Source organism: Xiphias gladius, chromosome 1 (genome assembly GCF_016859285.1).
Source record: "Xiphias gladius isolate SHS-SW01 ecotype Sanya breed wild chromosome 1, ASM1685928v1, whole genome shotgun sequence".
Taxonomy (NCBI): Eukaryota; Metazoa; Chordata; class Actinopteri; order Istiophoriformes; family Xiphiidae; genus Xiphias; species Xiphias gladius.
This window is the reverse complement of record NC_053400.1, coordinates 12,815,751-12,838,079: the sequence shown is the minus strand read 5'-3', so window position 1 is coordinate 12,838,079 and position 22,329 is coordinate 12,815,751. Positions and strand designations below refer to the sequence as shown.

Below are 22,329 nucleotides of genomic sequence, written 5' to 3'. Positions count from 1 at the left end.
GATTACATTTTACTTGGCCTTGAAGCTCAGTTAGATGTCCCATGTTGGTTTGAAAAGACACATATCAGATACTGGTATTCAGATTAATATGACCTGTCTTTGTAGCTTTGGTTGCCATTGTTACTCAAACGTTAAAGCAACAGTTCTACATTTTGGGAAGTACCGCTTGTTCGCTGTCTTCTTGAGAGTTGGATGAACATTCACACCATTCTCATATCTCTCCAGTAAATACGTGGCTACAGCCAGCAGCTGCCAGCAGCTTGGTTTAGCATGAAGACTTTGAACGGTGGGAAACTTCCAGCCTAGCTCGGTAAGATTCTGCCGACAAGCACCTCTAAAGCTCACTAATGAACATGTTATATCTTGTTTGTTTACTTGTTAAGACAAGTTATGGTTTTAAGGTGGGTTATGTGCCAGAATTTTTTTTGGCCAGGCGTAATTACCTGCAGAAGACTTGCTGTGACCTTGAGTTTGTCAGGCAACCAGCAGAGACTTGGGTATTAATGCGGATTGAGGAAACGATATATAATGTGTTAATTATGGTGAGCTTTAGAGGCGCTGGTAGGTTTGGATTTTATTACCTTTGGAAATAGCCAGGCTAGCTGTTTCCCCCGTGTCTTCAGTCTTTATGCTAAGCTAAGCTGTTTCCTAGCTGTACTGTAGCTTCATATTTAACTAACAGATATTAGAGGGGTCCTCTTTCTTCTTATGTAATTCTTGGCAAGAAAGCAAATAAATGCTCTACCCAAAATGTTGAATGACTCCTTTAAAGACATTTTTCATGCACTACATTCTAGAGCAGTTGACTTTCCCAGGATCCACAGATCTGGAATTAAAAGAACGCATGATATGAAATATGTGGTAACGCATGCAGAGTATGCAGAACGAACATAAACATAAAATGTTGGTACCAGAACAGAAGGGTTGCAATCTTCAAACTTTCTCTGTTAACCGTCTTGGAAACAACTCACTCAGAGGATCACTCACCGTGCAGGGATGGCACTGATGGGCTTCTTGTAGATGGTGATGAGCTTGTCCAGCACTACGTCAGCTGTGGTGAAGACGCGATAAGAGTGGAGGAAGGTGTTCAGGAAATCGATGGAGAGGAAGCGCAAGTCGGTCAGCCTCTCCAACAGGCGCTCCACACTGGCGTAGCGGATCTGCAGCACCTTACAGGAGTTCATCATCTTGCTGAAGCGGATGTCAACATCATCGCAGTACAAGCTGGTATCCGACCTGCATTGGAGAGCAAGAGAGGTTAGGAATTTTGCTCACAGGGATTTGCCTTCCAGTAGTTAGGCAGCCAATCAGGATGTAAATATTTTCTGGTCATATGTAGCTTAGTTTGTCATTTTTTTGTTCTTGTATTTCAATCTGTGTGAGGACTAATTTTAGACCTTGAAAGTGAGAAGATTTTTGAAAAGGAAGAACATTTTTTTAATGTGCTGTTTGAGGTAAGGGTAAAGTTTGGGGTTTGGCATGCAGTTGTTATCGTTAAGGTTAGAGCCCAGGGAATAAGTTATGTCATTAAGGGTCCTCACAAGTAGAAGTAAATAGGTGTGAGTTTGGGCACATATGTTCATGTATCTTTCATGCATTTTGTCATGTATCCATGTAATGCTAATGCCAGTCTCTGTTTGTGCATGTATAATGTATGTGCGCCGCTGCATAGCATCTAACTCTTACTTAATCATCTGTGGCACGGTGACTTTACTGTTTTCTTCGAAGGCGTTCATCATCAGACCATTGCAGCGGATGTTGTCAATGCACTGTAATGCAAGCAAACAGACAGAGAAAGAGCTCCCTGTGAGTATAACAGCGCAAGAGGGTGAGTAAAATCACAAACCTACGGATGCAAACAAGTTTCTACCCCTAAAAAACAGGTGCTATAATGGCCATAAGCCAAAGGGCTTTTTCTGTTGTGGTCCTTTAAATGATTATGTTCTTACCCAGAATCCATCACATGTGGAACTATGGTAAATAGCTGAAGTAAAAATTAAAAAACAGCTCACAAGAATGTTAAAAGCGCTATCTTTTTCCAAGATTGTTGATGCTGTATATAACTTTTACTTCTACACTAATCAACCGACAAAATCTGTAGATTAACACAGAGTTTAGTCACTTTCAATTAAGTTTCAATGCTATCCTTCTATCTTTCCTGTCAGGATATGGAGCAAGGGTTAGATGTTTGCAGCCTACAGTCTTAGCCCTGATTTTATGTGTAAACAGGTGAGGAGATGTACCTGGCTGATGTCACTCGTCCATGCTGACTTCTCCTGTCGGGATGAAGCCACCAGGATGACGGTGTAAGGCTGGCCGTCTTTGGGCTCCACCATCACTTTAAAGTCCAGGTGCTCTGTGTCCTGGCCACTCCGCTCCCCTTTGGCTGAAAAGTAAAAATTCAACAACCTTTATTTGACAAGGAAAGAATAAAATATACTGACAGCAAACACTATAAGACCCTTGGAAAAAGAGGAATAAACAAGAAAACGGAAATGCAAACAAATGCGAACATCCATTATCATTTACCATCAAATCGAAATATCTGAAAATGCCTGAAATTTAAGTAAAATCCTATTCTAGCGGGATCTTGCCCGGACAAGTTAGAGTGCAAGATAGAAAAATCATCAAGGAGCTGTGTAACAGGAAGCCTAGGTGTGGTTTTTCAGATGGCCTCGGCATTGTTGAGCAACATTCTAGCCATTCTCCAACCAATATTGAGATGAACATTGCAAAATAAAATTTTAAATAATGTCAGTAAATCTTTCCATACTGAGCTAAAGATGGCTGATTTCTTACCAGTATGTGTTACAAAAAAAAAAACTCCCTTTAAACTGTATTAAAGACTTCTCCTTCAGAATATGAAATCCCTACATTCACCTTAGGGCAGCACAATTTGCTTGTCTTAAACATGAAGTTGTGAGGTGATGCGAGGTGACGTGAGGTGAAGCTTGAGAGCTATATTTACAGAAAAATCGCATCACTTGATGTTTCAACTTCTTCCTACAGTACATATAAACTTCTGCATATGTGCCACATATTGAGAAAACATTTGATTAGACTGTGCTGTACGTCCTAACTTACACTCATCATCTGTCCCCTCTGGCTCCTCCATCAGTGTGCAGTCTATGAGAGAGACCACTCCGTTCTGTGACAGGGTTGAAAGGTTGTAAGGTCACTTACAGCATTTTACCAGCTAATAGCTGACAGTGGCAGTGTGTGCAAAGTATAGAGAAAATTTTACTTTACATTTTAAATTATTAATCTTTGGAGATCAAATTTAGATAATGGAATTACCTGTTTACTAGTTTAGCATCATTTTTTTTATTGGATAGTGTGATAAAAGTTGATCTCAATTTATTTTTGTGCCCTTTTGATCACAGTCCTTCTGTACCTTAGTGATGTGAAGTTTTCCTCCAGAGCCTCGGGTACAGATGATGAGATGTTTGGAAAAGAGGAAACACTGTCTCTCGCCTTCCTTCTTCAGAGACAGTGAGCCCAGTCGGCCTCTCGTGATCTTCCCTTTCTCGCTCATCGGCACCTGGATCAGAGAACCTGTGGAGTCATGCACATGAATAAACACGCATGAGAAAAAACATGCAATTTCCTCTCAACTCTTCATACTGACTCTGACTTTGAGCTTAAAGAAGGCTTTTATGATGTGTCATTTAATAGTTAAATTACACTCTCAGCTGTCACTGCAGAACAAGATCCACACCTGTGTGCATTAAGTGTTCACTCCTACTTTATCCGTAAATTTCAGTTTGTGTGTGTGTAAACATTCAGAATTCTGTTGTTTGCAGTTTGCAGTTACAGTAAAATATGTAACAGGCCTGTGTTTGTGCATCATTGATCTATGATTTTTTTCAGATGTCTGCAGAGATGTGTTCATTTCCTACAATATTACCCGCATTTTTATTTGCTAACCATAAGCAAACAGACCAACGACAATAAAAATGAATTTCATCTTTTCACTGTCAGTGTTTTAATCTGACACCGAAATAAACTTACCTTGCCTAACAAATGTCTGGCTGGTGTCCAGCAACACTTCACAACCCTCCACAATCATCCGCTCAATAGCCAAGTTCTTCCTGATGTTCTCCGTCTCACTCACCTCATCATGCATGATTCTGAAAGGACAACGAATACTCAATGATTCAAGTATACCACAAATAAAGCTGTATTGCTAATAGAACATCACCAACTGTTTGTGACTTTGGTCCATCATCACTTTACCTGATCTAGGAGGATTGACCACAAAATTGTACTATGAATCTGATACAGTAGATACCCCTGTGTTGTGGACATGCTCATGCTTTTAATAGACACAGTACATTATAGGTACTGTACTTTAAAGGACTGATAAATTAATAAATAAGCTGTTTTGAATTGCAGATGATTTACAGTAATTACACGACAAAAACATACAATTTACTGACCTAAGGAGTTAGCTTGGATCAGTTTTGTAAACTAGGACAGAGAGTATTTCTAACTACATGTTTAGTGTCAGCACTCTCAACCATTCAGACAGACACAACAATGGTAAAATTAAAAACAATGCAAAATTAATGGAAGTGTACAATGTAAGTCCTATAAAGCTCTAGATCCAATTAAGCACACTGATTTTCTTTGAGTGGTAACATACTGTACAACACACTATACATTTTATAATTTTTTTAATCTACCTGGAAAGTTCCTCCAATTTTGACTTTGCGTAGTCCAAACTGTTTCTCTCCACATGCTCATGGGGTGTGTGAGCCAGTAACTCATGCAACGTCAGGATGTAACGAGGGATCTGAGAAAGAGACATAGAGGGAGTGAGATGTGCTTGAACCACTTATTGAAATGAGTTCTTCTAATCTTTTTGTGTTAAAATGTACACTTAAAACTTTTAGAAAGCGCTGTCGAGCATCTTGACTCTGGTGGCCCAGGTCCGGTAATTAGTTGGTCATGAGGCCTGTCTAGGGTTCGTGTGAAAGGGTGAAAGATCGTCACTGCAATCCATACAAATGTGATGCTTTAACTATGACTTTGATTGTCCCTTTCAAAAGAAAGCTAATAATTCACTTTCACTTGAAACATAAAATGTTTTCAATGAATATTCAACAAAAGTCTCAGCATCATTGTTATGGTTGTGGTGTATCTTTGAAAACCTCGGTCCTAATTTGAACACAGATTGTTGTACAAAAGTGCTACAACTGTTGCCACTTGAGAACTACTGAGTGGAGACAAATGTCATCTCAATACTTTTAGGAAACACAAGTGGACAAGTTGTTCAGTCCAGCACATGATATCTAAGATGACATCTCACAGTGATCCATTTTTAAAAAACTTGTAGGAATGATGCACCAATACACTGTGTTTTTTTCGTGGTTAAAAAAACGCCGATTGCCTAATAGACGCATTATAATGAGGTTTAGCAAATTTCTAAGGGCCTCAACTGTTGCAATACTAATCTGATTATGATTGTTGGAGTTGAAAAGTTGGTGGTATGTCAGACAGCACTGTGGGATTTTGAGAAAACACAGAGGTATGAGGCATTTTGGATGGGTAGTGTTTGAAAAACATTACGCTTGTTGGTTTAACTGTGATAAAATTCAAAGTTCGACATGTGAAACTTTTAACAGGCACCATTGTTGGATAGGATTTGAAGGACGTCTCTGGACTGTTTTATGATACTGACATGAATCTTACTGTTTACCTGCAGGAAAACCACATTAAGCACATGCAGGTCAGTACTTCAGCAAAGTTAATATAATACACTGTATCCTTGGAATCTTACTTGAAACATGGGGTAGGTGAGGAAGGTCTCAAGCGTCCTCTCCTCACAGTCGGGCTTGGCCTCATACTGCTTCAGCAGCTTGTCGAAGTCTCGGTTCTGCTTGCAGTGAGCCAGGATCTGCAGGCTGTACTGGTGGTTCCTGACAAACTCCTGGTAGATGTTCAGCATGGGAAGCAAGATATCGAACAAGTCAGCTGTAAAGAGAAGGAGAAATCTTCATGAATACATACAGTATGATTTGATTAATTCATTCATACGGTATATTTCCTGTGTATTAATCATAAAATATTTTGTCTAACAAAGATAGCCCATAAAGACCAGTTAGCGAGAAATAAAAATAATTGTTTTTTTCGCTATTTTTTCTACCCTTCTCAATGAAAAAGAGTCAAGTGCTCTATCTTTGTGAAACTTTCTTACTTCAGAAAGTGAAAATTTGTTTTTGCACTGACCTGAATTCAGCCTGAACTGTGCTTTCATTAAGTCTTAATTTGGAAAATGAAACAGGATGTACATCAGAAGAAAACAGTTATTAGTGTTTACAGTGTGAATAATGCATGTAAAAAGGACATTGTTTCCGGAAAATGAATTGCTGTTAGGTTTTTCGAATATAATTTTTGGAATGCTGTGAGTGCCAAAAACCAACCTCCATTGTGCAGGGTTGGTGGCATAAGTCACAGATGTAGATATCTCATAAACCGAAAAAAAATCTACTATTTTTGTGTATGCTTTGGTTTAACTGACCTTTTAACAAATCCCAACAAAAACAAGCCTAATGTTGAACTGCATGGGTGACCAAGGGGCCATCTCTGTGTCTCTTACCCAGAACCAGTGTCGGCCAGCTGGCTATCCTGGCCTTCAGACCCTGGTAGAAGATTTGGTGGAGAAACATGATGGTCTCACTGATAAAGAAAAATAAGCAAAATGACCGTCAAGGGCTATGGGTTATATTTCTTGGCAGCTCCCCCTGTGCTGACTCACACCACTATCACAACCAGTCTCACCACCAGCCACCTGTTAAGGAAGATGCTGCTGACATCATCATGGGTGATGGGTGGCTTCTTGGAGCTTGCGGCCATGCGGAGCGGCCGCAGGAAGTTGTTGACCAGGATGTGGAGTTGCTGGACATATTCGGCCTCGGCCTCCAGCATACTAAACACTACCTGGTTCCTCTTCCTCATGCTCTCGGCGTGGGGCGAACGAATGTAGTCCTGGATGATGGTCTTCCACTTCCTGCGACAAATCCAACCTCGCAGGAAGCTTTGGACCTGTGATGAAAAAGTTTAGCATAGAAAAGTTAAGCTACATATTTTTGTATGTGTGTACACCTGCATACATTTGAGACTCGACATTCCTGAGGTAATGCTGTGGGTTTTGGAAGGGTCTTAGTAGACTGATATGTAGGTCAGTTTTCTCTATAAAAAATTTTCTCTATACAAAAATGAGTATTCATTGTGTGAAAACAGCTGCCTGTTGCAGCCGGAAACAATTTTTAATGAGAGCAGTGAGAAGGAACCAAAAGAAAAGTGGGCTGGAAAACCAAAACAATGAGCTTAAAGACACTAAAACACTCAGTGGAGCTGAGGGGAACTGCAGAATCAAGTGAGAATTATCTATAGGTTCATCACTGCAGCTCTCCAGCTTTATGAAGGAGAAGGCAGCTGTCTCAGAAGAGTTGAAGACAGGAATGCTCTACTATGAATGTGAGTGTGAAACTTCGATGTATAAATGAATGTTAAAAATAAAACCTAGCAGGTGCCCAGAGATGATGTAGTGTTTAAAAACCTGTTTCAGAAAACATACATGTCTCTGCTGGAACAGATCAAACTTTGGCCAAACCCTCCCTTCCTTCCCCTTTTTTGTCTTGATCAAGAAAACTACACATTGAGTTGAGCCTTCTCCTTTCAAACTGCACAGCACCAAAGCAGTCAGATCTCACCTTTTTGATCTTCTTGATCTCTGTGTCATCCTCACTGGGTGGCACTTCTGGATTTGACTGGATCTTCTCATTGTCCTTGAGCAGCCCAGCGATCTGAATTTCAACACAAACCAGTAATGCATTCACTCAGTGGGTTAAGATGAGTACCATATTCTGTATGCAGCTAAAATCCTACTCATGATCTTGGTCACGTCATATTCGCTCATTCCACTATGTGGTTTTATTATGATTATGAATGTTTTATTCAATGTTTCTAAATAGCCTTTTGTTCAAATTTCTTACCATCCCTTAGCTGGTATCAAAGAATTATGTATGAATGAACTGTACCAGCTTCATCAAAATGTTTTCTATTTTGTTTTATTGAGCCCTGTTTCTTTTACTCCCATTAGAATGACAGTGTATTGGACAGTGGATAGTGAATAAGAATAGACTCGAGAAAAACAGCTTTTAATAAAGGACTGAAATTAAACAAAACCAACAACAACAAAATCCATTCCTACTTCATATTTTAGCATAGAAAGTGAGACAGTAGATTGTCATTTTCTGGTGCAGGCTGCAGTATCAGGTACAATAGAAGCTGATTCATGCATATTGAAAACATTCAATTCAACTGGAGCTAGCTATTAGCACATTAAAGAGAGATGCATTTGATCTAGTTTAGACTGAATAATTAGGATACAAAACACTGAACAGTATTGCAGTGTTTCTAACAAGAACATACCGGGGGCATTGCAAGCTTGATGCTTACCATGATAACAGCATTGTGGTTGGAATCTGGGCTGTGACCTTTGTCCTGTGCCGCCTTTCTGTGTTTAGCCTCTGTGGCTGACTACTTTCACTTCATCTTTTCTCTCTCTCTCTCTCTCTCTCTCTCTCCACTGTGTACCACACAGTAAGACAAAACACACAAACACACACACACACAGGTGTTACTATCATGAAATTACAAAGCAAGTTACCTCTGATTTTAGCCGCTCTATCTCGATTTCCCCATCCTCTATCTGTTGTCGAAGTTGCTTGGCAACCGTTTTCTCCGTCTCCACGATTTGGAGTAGATGGAGGTACTTCTGCATGAGGGTCTCATGCTCTGTAGCCAGGTTCCTGTAACTATACAGACACACACAGGCATTGCAAAGACCTCATTAACGCATGTTTCATGGCTCTCCATAGACTTGACAAAGCAAAAGCAGACCTCTGATCAGCATGTGTCCACACAGAGCGCAGGCACTTACGCAACCAATTCCTCAAATACTTGTGAGCTTAGCAAACCATGTGTAAACGCTGCTTCTGCTTGAGAAATAATTCTGTAGATTACCCAGTTTAACACATTATGTGCGTGCTAAGCAAGGCTTAAAATCAGCGAAGCCAACTCCTTCAAGCTTGTGTAAATCAGGCCTCAAAGTATTTTGAATCTGGATGTCTCCTGACAAGTGAGGACTGCTAAATAGAGGCTTTCGTTTAAATCGTAGCAACATTAAAAAACAGCTTGTTAAACTGGAAATGTGCTGAAATAAGAAAGAGATTAAAAAGAAGTTCAAACCATTAGAATATGGCAATGATCCAGACATCAGAAACCTACAAAAAAGCAAAATGAGGCAAATAGGCAAATGCAGATCTTCAGCGCCCTGCTGTGTATTACATGCTTACAGGCCAGACTTACTCCTGTACAGTAAGTGCTGCTGCCTGGACTGAGAACTAATCAATGTAATCTTCAATGAGTCCAATCAATTGACCTTTCGACATACAAATGCACACTGCTGACATTTAGAATGATTGTATTGCTCGTCTTTCTTGACCCTGTTTGGTCTCTGAATCTTTAAGGGGAATTTTGCTCATTATTCATCTCAAGACTCCATACATCAAGTCTAATAATAGTACATTTATTTTATTACTTTATATTATATTTGTAATATAATATTTCTGAACAATAATTATAACAGGCCCTCACATAATATCAGTGGAGGGAATAATAGAAGAGTCAGTACTCTGTCTTATAGGACTTTCACACCAAAAGCACAATTTTGTCGCCACTTAGATATAATGGCCCTTTGACCTTTACATGGTGCATCTAGTGGGGTTCTAGCATTGGTGGGAAATTGAAGTCACGACAGTTATGATTTTGCAGTAGAGCAGAATGGTGGAAAGTTTCATTTTGTGCATGTCTGAATTGACAGACTTGCAGACTATATTGAAGAGAACAGGGCTACCAGATTATCAAATGAATGTGATCGTTTACTTTCGGTTCCTTATCTTCCTAGTTAGCTGGTTTGTCCTGCTCTTCATTCTGCGTACTACCTCTTGCAAACTACTCGTTCTTACGCATTTCGTCTGAACTCGCCATTAATGAGTTAGTAAATGAGTGAGTTAATCCGACTTTTGAAGCTAACACAAATGTTTTTTTTAGCCATACTAGCAGTGGTGGCCAAGGCATGGCAATGCCCACCACGGAAAGAAATATCTTGACAAATATTGGCCAAAAAAATGGCCATGAAATTTTGTGGTTCCATGGGGATGAAAGATTTGGTGATCCCCTGTCTTCTCGAGTAAGATCAAATCTTTAATTTGTCCAATACTTTGGTTTATGACCAAATACTTTTTGTTTAGGAAATGTAAGCAAGCTCCATGCTAACATGCTAAACTAAGATGGTGACCATGGTAAACATTATACCTAAACAACAGCAAGTTAATATTTCCAATGGGAGTATGTTAGCATGCTGATGTTAGCATTTTCGCTTAAATAACCATTGTGCCTAATTACATTCATCCTAAGACGAATCCATCTATTCGTCTTAGGATACAGTTCATGGTGTATATGTCTTTATACAATATCAGGCTGTAAGAAGTTAATGGTACTGTAATTGACCATTTTGATGCTGTCAAGAAAAAACCTTGTATCTCCAGTTTTTGTGATTTTAATACCTTCTAAGTTTAAGAATTACATGCTAACCTATCGGGTTGGTACAGTTTTTCAACCGAATAAGTTCTAAAAACTTTCAATTTCCTTTTTCTTAGATCCTGAAAAACTGATATTTTGAATTCTTTTGTCCTTCTGTGGGGTACATTTCGCTAAAATTTTACTGACTGAATTAAATTGATCAATGCAGCATCACAGGGTATACACGCACACGGACACACACACGCATGCACACACACGTACACACGCGTACACAAATTCTCAACAAAACCTTCCTCAGCTGATTGTGTGTATGTAGGTTAGAGGTCATGTGTGAGAGATACCTGGCCTGTGTGATAGCAGCCACCCACTCATCACAGTCCTTGACGTCCTCTGTGCGCAGCTCCAAAGCCTTCTGGTGGTCATGGTTGAACGTGACAGTAAAATAATACTGGAAACAATGACATAGAAGGAGAGTCAAATATTTGTTCAGCACATTATGAGACAATTATAATAAATGAAAGCGTTTAAAAGTGAAAGATGTAGAAAATGGAAAAACCTAGCTAAACACCTCTGACTGGCTTTTCCTTACACCTAGATTTTGTTTAAACTGAAGTTGTATGTGTACACACATGTCAGCCCATGTGTGTGAATGAGTGGTAGAGAGAAATCCTGAGGGAAAAGTCTTGAGAGATTCATTATGAAGCCGCTGTGCATTCTGTCTGTAACCTGACAGACATTGGTGGAAACCCGACTGACGCCATGTTTTGTTTAGTGTTGTTTTGCTTTGTCCCAGTGATTTGGCAGCATTTTAGTGACACCTACACACCTGGGACCTCACCCCTTTCTGCTCGCTCTCCAATTATCTCCAGCGACCCTAAAGCCTTAAGGGTTCAGTTATGGCAATTATGGCAAATGCATGTGGAATTGTTTTCTAATAGGTTTATCAGATCAAATCCTCAAATAAACAAAGTGGTGGTCATTGCAATAATAGTGCAGACAGACTATTTGTGGTAGAAATGCATCAAATTATATAACACTGATGCATTGTAAATAGAACCCAACAAATCCAATATATTGGATTTTTTATCCCTCCCAAATGCCAAGAGCAAATCATTTGTGAAGGGGAGTAATGTTCCATATTTCCTGATGAGCAGCAGAACGGGCCTTTGTCAATAATGTGCTTCTCATCTCCCGCTTCCTGCGAGCTGGTGTGTCAAGCCTTTTAGGCAGCTATATTTAGCTCCACGTCACCACATTTTTTGCTACAGAGACATTAGGTGTCGGTAAGTTAGACAACGTAGCCCGAAGTAAATCCTCGGTTTAAATCAATGAACAAAAACTATTGAATTATATCTTGAACAGAGAAAAAATTAAAAGATTAAACACATTTACAGTTATGACTGAGATAGAGGTGACTTTTAATTATAACATTTATTTGATTCATTTTTTTTTAATGAAAATACTTTTTGTGTAGTCTTAACACTTTTTTTTTAAACTTTATTATTATTGAAACTGCAACAATTCCTTTGGTTTTTCAATTAAACTTTGTCTTTTGCATTTTAAAAGAAGTACAGAGATGGCTGCAATTCCATATAATACCCACCTGGATGATATTCCATGCAGAATATAGATATTCCCTATGAACATTTATTCACCCTAATGTTCTGTGTGTGCTCCTGGAGACCCCGGGCCCTCTTTAACTCCAGCTTACATTGTTACATTGTTTTATCATCTTGATACTTCATGATTTTTTCTAATTTGATTAGAAGTACTTATAAACATGACTTCAAATTAATGGCATGTTTGAAGTCTGCTTCAGAAAATTATGCCTTACTTCTGTTTAGAGTCCACGATTATATACAATGGGGTTGTTTATATGCTCTAAAAAAGACAAGAAAAGATATTAAAATAAAAACTCTATATCAAATACAAATTATTTGTTTTTAGTATTTATTATTTATTTTTTAATTATTATTTGTTATGGCAAATAAAATATAATTCTTTAAAAAAAAAAAAAAAATATATATATATATATATACACACATATATATATATATATATATATATGTGTGTGTGTGTGTATATAACAAAAAGAGGAAAACACAAGGGTTACATACCAAATAATGGTATAATTTGATCTACCAGTTAACTTAAAGTTTAACTAGTTCAATTGCAATTTAAATTAATAAATAGAAAAAAAATACATTAACAGAGAATCTAAACATTTCAAAGCAACTGTAAATATATCTGGAATATTGATTGAAAGGTCCACTACTGATGAATCGGTTCATTCATTCACTCTATACAAGGCACTGACCCATTTTACCTGGCATCTTTGGTGCCTATTTTCTGGACACAGATAAACTACCCACATTTATGCTGTTTATATAAACACATCTTACTGTGTTACCTTAAGATTATGCTATAAATTCATGAAATGTAGATTTAGAATTCCAACCTCAGAATCCCCCCCCCCTCCGCCTGGAATACACACACACACACACACACACACACACACACACACACACACACATACACACACACACACACACAGTATTTGCTGTACTTGCTAAGTGAAGCACAATGCCGAGGCATGTTGTTGCACATTTTGTTGGCCCCTTCAAACACACCTTTTCAGATGCAAATAGGGGTTGCCATAGTAACTAGGGGCTTAAACGTAGCTTGCCTTCTAAATGGGGAATAAGAACATTTAAAAAGTAGAACACTCCAAAGAATACAATGAGAGACAGACGGAGAGGGGAAGGTGGGGGGGGGGGGCTTTTGCCTTTTTGAGGAGTGAGGGCTATAAAAAGCGCTGTAGCCCTGCAAGGTGGCAGTTGGCTTGGCATCTATTCGCTGCATTGTCCCTCTCCCTGTCACACACAGATAAGATCCGGTACTCACCCGGCCATTCCTTTTGCAGCTCCGACACACATAGACGTACGGTACATGCGCACACACCACTAACAAGCTCGACAGAAATCTGGATTCTGCTGTAATCTGCATATGTAACAGTTTTAATGTCAGAAATGTACAGTAGCATCGCCTCAGACGACCTCTGCAGTCTGCCCGTCGACTCGGGTGTCATTCTTTGTTTTTCCCGAGCGGGGAAAGTGAAAAGGAAATCTGTATGCCCTGAGACACCTGGAGCATTGATTACTCTTTCTGTCCTCATCTCACCTTTTCTGTGGAGCTGCTCAGTTTTATGGATCGACACTGGCGTATGCAGGAGGACACAGTGAGGCAAATATAGACTTCAAGGCATGCACCGAGTCCCACAAGGTGTACAGATGTGGACACACACAGACATGCACACACTGACTACCCACTACAAACTGTGCAGTTCTCACACATGAAGAACTTGTATTTGTGCAGCCAAAAACCCAAATTTTACATACATATGCACATTTAGTACACCAGAAAATTAACACCCCCACACACAACATAAAACGGAGAGAATTTATTCCTGACACATATTATGTAAAGGGACACGTGCTGAACAGACAACTGTGTTATGCTAATTGAAGGCTTTCAAATTCATTTAATTCACTGCTGAAATAAATTCACTGGAGCAGCCTGCATGAATATCTGTCACTGTAGATGTCCCTCAGTCCATATTTCATCCTCAGAATAGAGCATGCCTGTTGTCCTGACATGGTTTGAAGGAAATGGGCTTGGCAGTGGACAAAGTTTAATAGTTTATAGTTTAACCAACAAGTCCTCATACCTAAATGACAAAGTAGGCTGTTTGTCTTCCAAACCAACCCATAAGACGGATACAAGCTTTTTCTGATATGCTATGCTTTAGTGAAGGTGTGGTTAATTTTAGGCAACTAAAACTACTAAAAAAACTCTCCTTTGCTACTTGGTGGACAGTCAGAGTTTGCCTCACCACAAGACACTGTTTTTCAGGAAAACATATTTGAACAAACAACCAGTGCTGTTTGTTTTTTCTGTAGAGGACTGTAACCCTGAAAACCTACATATGACAACTCCGTCACAGGAAAAAAAAAATCTCATCTAGGGTAAAATAAACATTTATTTATTCATTTGCTTTGAATTGTCTGAAATCAACCGGCACATCTGCATAGTGTCCTCTCGCTAACACAAGTAAAATCCTGACAGCTAAGCCAATAAAGAGCAGAGGGAAACTGTTAGCCTGGCATTGCCAATGGGTCTGGAACCTTTCAGTTCATTATTGATTTCTAAGAGGTAGGACAGATATGACATACTCGGCAGGGATGATTTTTTTAACATTGAGATTTTCTTCTATGAGAGTAAACAATTGTTGTTCCAGTCCTCTAAAGCTGGACAGCGGCCTTCGCCCCCTGCCCTTTATTCATGAGTTCGGGAAACGTAACCATTTTTGAATTACTTAAATCATTTTTGTGCTTATGTGTGATTCGATCCCCCACCTTAATCTTGCACTGGAGTTAGTTAAACAACTATGGGGAACAATTACCTGGTCCGAACACCTGTGAACCCCGAATAATGGGCACTCATATATGTTTCTTTTTTTACCACTCCATGATCTGAAAAACACTCCAAGGGGCTTGCTGGTGGCCTAGGAGTTAAGATCCCAACCATGAACCCCAACGTACCTTGTTTATGGTCAGGGACCTTTCTTGCATGCATACAATTTCCAGATATATAAATACATATGTGTAGCTTGCAAACTGTAACTGAAACTCGGTTGCCTTTAATTTGTTGTAACAACTATTCATTTAAAAGTTTTGTTGAGCAAATATGTTACATAGTAAGTGCGTAAGGCCTAAAGTCCAGGTTTTCCAGCATTCTAATGAAAACTTTCATACAAACACTAAAAAATGATGAAGGATTGTAAAGCAAAATTGCGCCAACCCACTGGAGCAAAAGCCATATTTAGCATGTTAATGGCAACCTAAACAAAACAACTGTCAACCTAAACAAAGAATACAGACATTGAACAGGTGAAATGACCCATCACTGGGACTTTGACTCTTAAGTATCTTTGCTGCAGGGAAATCAGAGCAGACTGCAGCTGGCAGAGCAGATTTCAGAAGGTGACTGCAGTCATAGCTCACAGCAGCTTGACCACTTCTTCTCTGGCTCTTAAATGCTTTTAGGTCGCAAGGTTTATTTCTTCCAACAGCAGCCTTCCTAACCTCTCAAAACCATCCTCCAGCTGAGATTACACACTTGCGTATGACAAAAAAAAACAAAAAAAAAAACAATTGACAATGGCAATTGTTTAGCCAGCACACATGTTAATCCATGGCACTAAACTCCCGAGGAATTCAAAGGAAAGAGGGATGCACTGAGAGACAAAAGCATGCCTGAGACATCGCTTGGTTTTCAGCCATGGCTGTCGCTAACAACCCCATGATAATGAGAGAGCTATCAAATGAACCCAGCCGCTACAAGCCGGGGAGACGCAGTTGCCAAGGTAGGATGCTATTAATACCAAGACAAGGAATTAAATCAATACGTCAAAACGACAGGGAAGGGGCAGCTCTCCTCCGCAAGATGGCAACCTGCAAAGTTTGGATGCAGCTGAAGTTTACTCCCCACATAGGCGCTGCAATCCCTGAACGTCTGAGATGTCTACAAATGCAGAGTCTTGCACTGCGCATAAATGTGATGCAACAAATGTTGTGGTCATGACGACAAAAGAGCCGGAGGAAAGTAAAGAAGTCCCCGTGCTTGCGAAGTTTGCACAAAGAATCGCATCAATGCCAACTGGCTTCGAACCACCGTGCACCTTGTATTTCTGGCATTTGACGAGTGAAGTTAGAGGCAGGCTGGGAGGCTGTTTTAGTGCAGAATAGAGGCAATCAATCGCTGAGGATGACGCCATTACGTAACACTGCACGTCAAGTGAACTATATTGCAAAAGCATCTCTGGGAAATTGTTTGCGTGATAAATAGATGTTAGGATTAAAAAACAAAAAAAAAAAAACAGCAGCCGTGTTTATTTCGCGGCGTCTATTCCCAGTATTGTTGCTTAAACCCAGGGTCAGACGGGTAAGAGCGAGTTTCTTCCACCAACAGACACAACAAGCAGCATTCATGAGCGCGTCCGCTCCGAAAGTCGGATTGCCTTGACTGTGTCAGTCAGCCAGACTTACGGGAGCCCCGAGCCCCCCCCCTCCGTGTGATCAGCGGCTTACCTGCTTCTCTAAGCATTCCTTCGCTGAGAGAGATGGCTTCGGTGACGGTGCCCTGTCACAAGCGCAACCCTCCAACAGGTACAGTCCGGAGGGGCGTGAGCTGGAGTCGTTTTCGAAATAAAACAGCATATTCTGCAACAGAGCGAACCACTTTGAATGCCATTTTGTGTTGTCTGAGCTTTTCTTACTTAGGCAACCTCGCCTCGTCCCATCCTTTTTCGCCAAAAGAGCCAGATAGGTGATATGGCCATCATTGAGTCTCATCCCTTTCTGCATCTTGGCTGTGAATCCGGAATGATCTGCAAGGGATGCCTGCCGATTCTTACATGGTCTTCTTCTCAGCAGCTCCGAAACAGAGTCAGACTTGGTGGGCAGCAGCCCACTCCTGCGTGCCCATGCACAGTTGCCACACTAATGTTTGCAAGGGGAAAAAAAGGGGGGGGGGGGAAGAAAGAAGAAGAAAAAGGTGCAAGTAAAGAGTCTCTGTGAAGCATTCAACTAAGCTACTTCCACGCTTCAAGCACACTACAGCAACCCCGACGCCGTCTTAGAGAAGCCTCCCTCATGAGCCTGAACCGCTCATGATGAGGGCTGAAGGGTCCGCGTGCATAGCCCACACGCGCGCTCGCTGGCGCACACACACTCACACAGCATCCTGCTCTCGCGGAGGGAGGAAGCGCAGTCACGTGACCTGTCCCCGGAGCAGCAGACTTCAGCACCTTGGACAGAAACTCCGCGGAGCAGCGCAGACCGTGGGAGACGCAGCTTATTTATTCATGTGGAGAATCCCGAAGCAGATCAGACTCTGAAGACCCCCCCCCCAAAAAAAAAAAAAATCAACAACAACACACACACAGATACACACACTCAAACACCACTACTCCCCTCTGAGAGGAGTTTTCTTTCTCCGAATTTGAACCACGTGTGGAAAGAGACTGAACTGATTCTGGGGATGAGGAATCAGGATAAATCATTAAGTCATATCATGCAGCGGAGTCAACACCTCGTTAACACAGTTTCCACACAAACTGATCATTACAACCTTTAGGATTTAAGACGACATAGACACCCACTGCGCTTCAAACTATAGAGCGATATCACTACCATCCCTCAAACAGAAACACACACACACACACACACACACACACACACACACACACACACACACACACACACACACACGTCACGGTAGAGACTCCGGTGGGGTTACTGTGTGGTATGAAGGGGATTTGATTTGTTAATCCCAAACTTCGCAGAGCTGATGACAGCGAAAAGGCACAGGGGACCTGCAGCTACTTAGTTCCACCATATGTGAGTGCATGTCAAAAACTGAGGGACACATAATAAAACAACATCACTGAATGTGACATAGCCTGCTACACACACACACACACACACACACACCAAAACAATTGTTTACTGATTTTTGCCATTTTCTTGTTTTTTTTATCTATTTTTTTATTTTATTTTAATTATGAATTTACTAATGAATTATATTCTTTTTTTGACATCTCATTATTTAAATGTATTATCCTTGACGCTTTGGCAATATTGTTCACCTGACATTCATCCCAATAACCATAGTGACTTGAATTGAGGAAGAGAGAGATCAGGAGGAAAGAGAACATATCACAATGCAAGTTCCACATATAGATTTAATAATAATAATAATAATAATAATAATAATAATAATAATAATAATATTATTATTAATACTATTATTATTATTATTATTATTATTATTATTATTGTAGCAGTGGGTGTTGAGCAGGATCTTGGGGGCAGCAGGTGGTTTGCAGTGACAGATCCAGACTCAGCACCAGAGGGAGAAATACCTGCAGACAGCAACAGGAGGAGAGAGGTGAGAGACAAGAAAGCACAAAACTATAGGAGAGAGAAAAAGTCAAGTTAGCAACGAGCATTGATGGTATATTAATACTTACAGATGGAGAGGGAGAGGAGGAGAGAGGAGCTTGGGGCATCATGGGAGGTCCCCCGGCATTGTAGACCTATAGCAGCATAACTAGGGGATGGTTCAGGGCTCACCTGAGTCAGCCCCAACTATAAGCTTTATTAAAAAGGAAAGTTTTAAGCCTACTCTTAAATGTGGAGAGTTCCACAGTAGAGTAGCCTGATAACTGGAGGCTCTGCTTCCTATTGTTCTTTCGGAGACTCTAGGAACGACAAGTGAGCCTGCGTTCTGGGAGTGCACTGTTCTAATGGGGTAATAGGGTACTATGATTTCTTTTCCTATTATTTGTCAGTACATGTGCAGCAGCATTCTGGATCAGCTGGAGAGTATTTAAAGATTTCTTGGGACAGTCTGATAATAAGGAATTCCAATAATCCAGCCTAGAAGTAACAAATGCGTGGACTAGTTTTTCTGCATCTTTTCGAGACAGGATGTGCCTGATTTTTGCAATGACAAATATGTGAAAAAAGGCAGGCTGAAATAAGGACATAACCTGATCAAAGATAACTCTGAAATTCCTAACGGTGGTGCTGGAGGACAGGGTAATGCCATCTAAAGTAACTAAATAATTACATAAATCATTAGATGTGTCTGGGGTGTTTGGGGCCAAGTACAATAACTTTAACAGTTTTGTCTGAGTTTAATAGCAAAAAATTGCTGTTCATCCTTTATGTTCTTAAGGCAACCAGTTGGCTGAACTGATTGGTTTCATCGTGCTTCACTGATAAATATAATAGGGTATAATCTGCATAACAATGGAGGTTTCTGGAGTGTTTCCTTATAATATTGCCTAAAAGAATCATACAGTGTATAAAGTGAATATAACTGGTCCGAGAACAGAACCTTGTGGAACTCCATGTCTAACTTTTGCGTACATGGGGGATTCATTGTTAATGTTTACAAACTGAAATTGATCTCATGAACACGACTCAAACCAGTTTTGTAAGGTTCTTTTAATTCCAATTAAATGTTTCAGTCTCTGTAATAAGATGTTATGGTCGATGGTGTCAGATGCAGCACCAAGATCTAAAAAGACAAGTACAGGGAAAAATCCTTTGTCTAATGCCATTAGAAAGTAATTTGTAACTTTCACCAGTACTGTCTCCATGCTATGATGCACTTTAAATCCATATTGTTATGTAGAAAGCCACACAACTGGTTGGTCACAGGTTAGATGTTGGTGTATTGTTGCCTAAAATGAAAAAGAGAGAACAGGTTTAATTACAGCTACTTTAAAGGACTGTGGTACATAGCCTGTTAATAAAGACAATTTGATCATATCTAGTAAAGAGGTGCCAACTAAGAGTGAAACTTCTTTAAGCAGTCTAGTTGGGATGGGGTCTAAGAGACAGGTTGATTGTTTAAATGAAGTTTGGGAAGGTCAATTATAGAAAAACAGTCTAAATATATATCAGCTGTTTCTAAGGTTCCTTTGTTTGAAAATAAATTGGTGGGATTTGAGGGCAGGAGGTTGATGAATTTCGTTTCTAATAGTTAGAATTTCATCATTAAAGAAGCTCATGAAATCGTTACTACTGAAAGCTATAGGAATACATGGATCAATACTCTTTGTCAGCCTTGGCCAAAGTAGTGAAAAGACATCCGGAGCTGTTTTTTTTTTTTTTTTTGTCCTCTATTAATGATGAGTAATAGGCAGTTCTGGGATTACAGAGGGCCTTCCTATATGAGGGCTCATAGAAGACTTTGTCCTGATGGAAGGGCTGAAGCTCACAGGACACACAGTGTTGTGGGTGGAATAAATACATTAACTCAAGTACCATCAGAGCAATTTTGAGGTACTTGTACTTTACTTGAGTATATCCATTTTATGTTAATTTATACATGTAGTTCACCTCATTTCAAAGGGAAGGATTGTACTTTTTACTCCACTGCATTTATTTGACAGCTATAGTCACTAGTTATTTTTCAGATTAAGATTTTACATTTTTTTTAAAAAACATATGACATAAAACACAATTCATAACGAGAGATTAAAGCAGTGGTTTCCAACTTTTTGGACTTGTGACCCCTTATAAAAAACAATATCTGGTTGGGGCCATTCTCTCATTTCAGCAGCTCCACCACAGAGACATTGCCCCTCTAACCTTCTCACATGGTTTCATTTAAATAACTGTTTGAGACTCAAAGAGGTAAAAAAAGCAAAGATTTGAGAGAAGTTCAAAAAATGTATAAAACATTTTTGCAGCAGAACATCTATTTTTCCTTCTTCCCTAGCCCATTAATGATCTCATGATAATTTATCCTGTGATCCTTCGGAGGGGGGTCTCCCCCTAGGTTGAGAACCACAAAATGGCAAACTGTATATAAAGTAGTTCAAATTAGCTCCACCTCGACAGACTACAACGCTAAAATAAAATTTATGCACTGATGAATTGATCAGTTACAGTTACTATTTTTGCAGAGCAAGTGCTTTTATTGATACTTTAAGTACATTTTCCCAAACTTCTACCCAAGTAAAATGTTGAATGGAAAACATTTACTTGTATATGTTTACATTATTGTCTTGTAATTTTAGTTAATTGCTGTAAAGGATTTGAATGTATTCTGATGTTGGTCGACCATTGGTGAGAAGTTTCACTCTCTCTGCGGTGGGGCTAATGTGTTTCACTTGCAGTATTCATCAGCTTTAATAGCTTAAAATGTGATGGCAGAAAATGACATGATATATATAATATGTGGTACACCCCTACATGTTTTTTAACTGGCCCTACGTCTTTAAATTAAGGAGGATGAAAGTGTTGCAAGAACACACTTCCTCTGGCTGGTATAATTAATAGGCTGAAAAACAATTCACCACCAATGCTGTCACTGAGACAGGTGAACAGTCATATCAAGGTGAAACTTAAATCACATTCACTGTGAGCTTGCACTGATTTCTGGGCATCACTTCCTAATTTACTCCTTTGAACTGATGAGAAAAGACCTTGTTTTATTCCATATAATTTGAAATAATCTATGGTCCCTTAACCTTTGTCCTTGTCTCTTTCTGTCCTGTCCTGCCTCTTTTATAGAACACAGAGAGCACAGAGTTAACAAAAGCCTCTCAATGCTGTCCACTGCTGACACATTTACATATCTAAGGGGGCAAGAGAGATACTCATTAGGGTTGGCCCATAATTAATCCTGGATTAGCATATTGGGGCGAGGACACACACAATGGTTTATTTCATCACAGGGTGTTCGCAGTGGGATCACAGTGCTTTGTCTGTGTGGGATCATTAAAAGGATCCAGGGAGGTAACAGGGCATAACAGAGTTAAATTCAACAGCTCTCTTTGCTAGATTTAACCAGTTTTTTGTTCCTTTTAACTGTAAAGCAGAGAGCACATTCCACCTTTCTTAAGTATTTAATTTCTACACACATTTTATATGTTTTGGTGAAAGATACAGTGAAGGGTGGCAGGATAGTGGAAGGAGCGAGATGCAACAGTGTGGGTGCATGCAGTCACTGGCAGACTGAGCGACCAGGACGCCCCAGGCTCAGCTCTGTTGCCGGGCTCCTTACATCCCATAATTAGCCCCTCAAACAGGGGTGGTAATGAGGTGGTGATTCTCGTCTCTGACTGACACTGAT

The 22,329-nt window shown here is 39.9% G+C and overlaps 1 protein-coding gene across 1 annotated transcript in view; it reads right to left on the bottom strand.

Annotated features, from left to right (window-relative positions):
- Positions 1 to 17,420, bottom strand: part of LOC120795225 (ras-specific guanine nucleotide-releasing factor 1-like) — a 28,780-nt gene extending 11,360 nt beyond the window's left edge. Inside the window, exons 1-14 of the mRNA XM_040136933.1 lie at positions 16,764 to 17,420; positions 10,956 to 11,062; positions 8,678 to 8,825; positions 7,719 to 7,811; positions 6,794 to 7,047; positions 6,602 to 6,681; positions 5,783 to 5,976; positions 4,686 to 4,795; positions 4,012 to 4,130; positions 3,395 to 3,555; positions 3,085 to 3,148; positions 2,244 to 2,386; positions 1,687 to 1,769; positions 988 to 1,236 (exon numbers count right to left, since the gene is read on the bottom strand). Of these exons, the coding sequence (XP_039992867.1) occupies positions 988 to 1,236; positions 1,687 to 1,769; positions 2,244 to 2,386; positions 3,085 to 3,148; positions 3,395 to 3,555; positions 4,012 to 4,130; positions 4,686 to 4,795; positions 5,783 to 5,976; positions 6,602 to 6,681; positions 6,794 to 7,047; positions 7,719 to 7,811; positions 8,678 to 8,825; positions 10,956 to 11,062; positions 16,764 to 17,039 (2,081 nt within the window). The 5' untranslated portion in view covers positions 17,040 to 17,420. The remainder of the gene's footprint in view (positions 1 to 987; positions 1,237 to 1,686; positions 1,770 to 2,243; positions 2,387 to 3,084; positions 3,149 to 3,394; positions 3,556 to 4,011; positions 4,131 to 4,685; positions 4,796 to 5,782; positions 5,977 to 6,601; positions 6,682 to 6,793; positions 7,048 to 7,718; positions 7,812 to 8,677; positions 8,826 to 10,955; positions 11,063 to 16,763) is intronic.
- Positions 17,421 to 22,329: the final 4,909 nt, after the last annotated feature.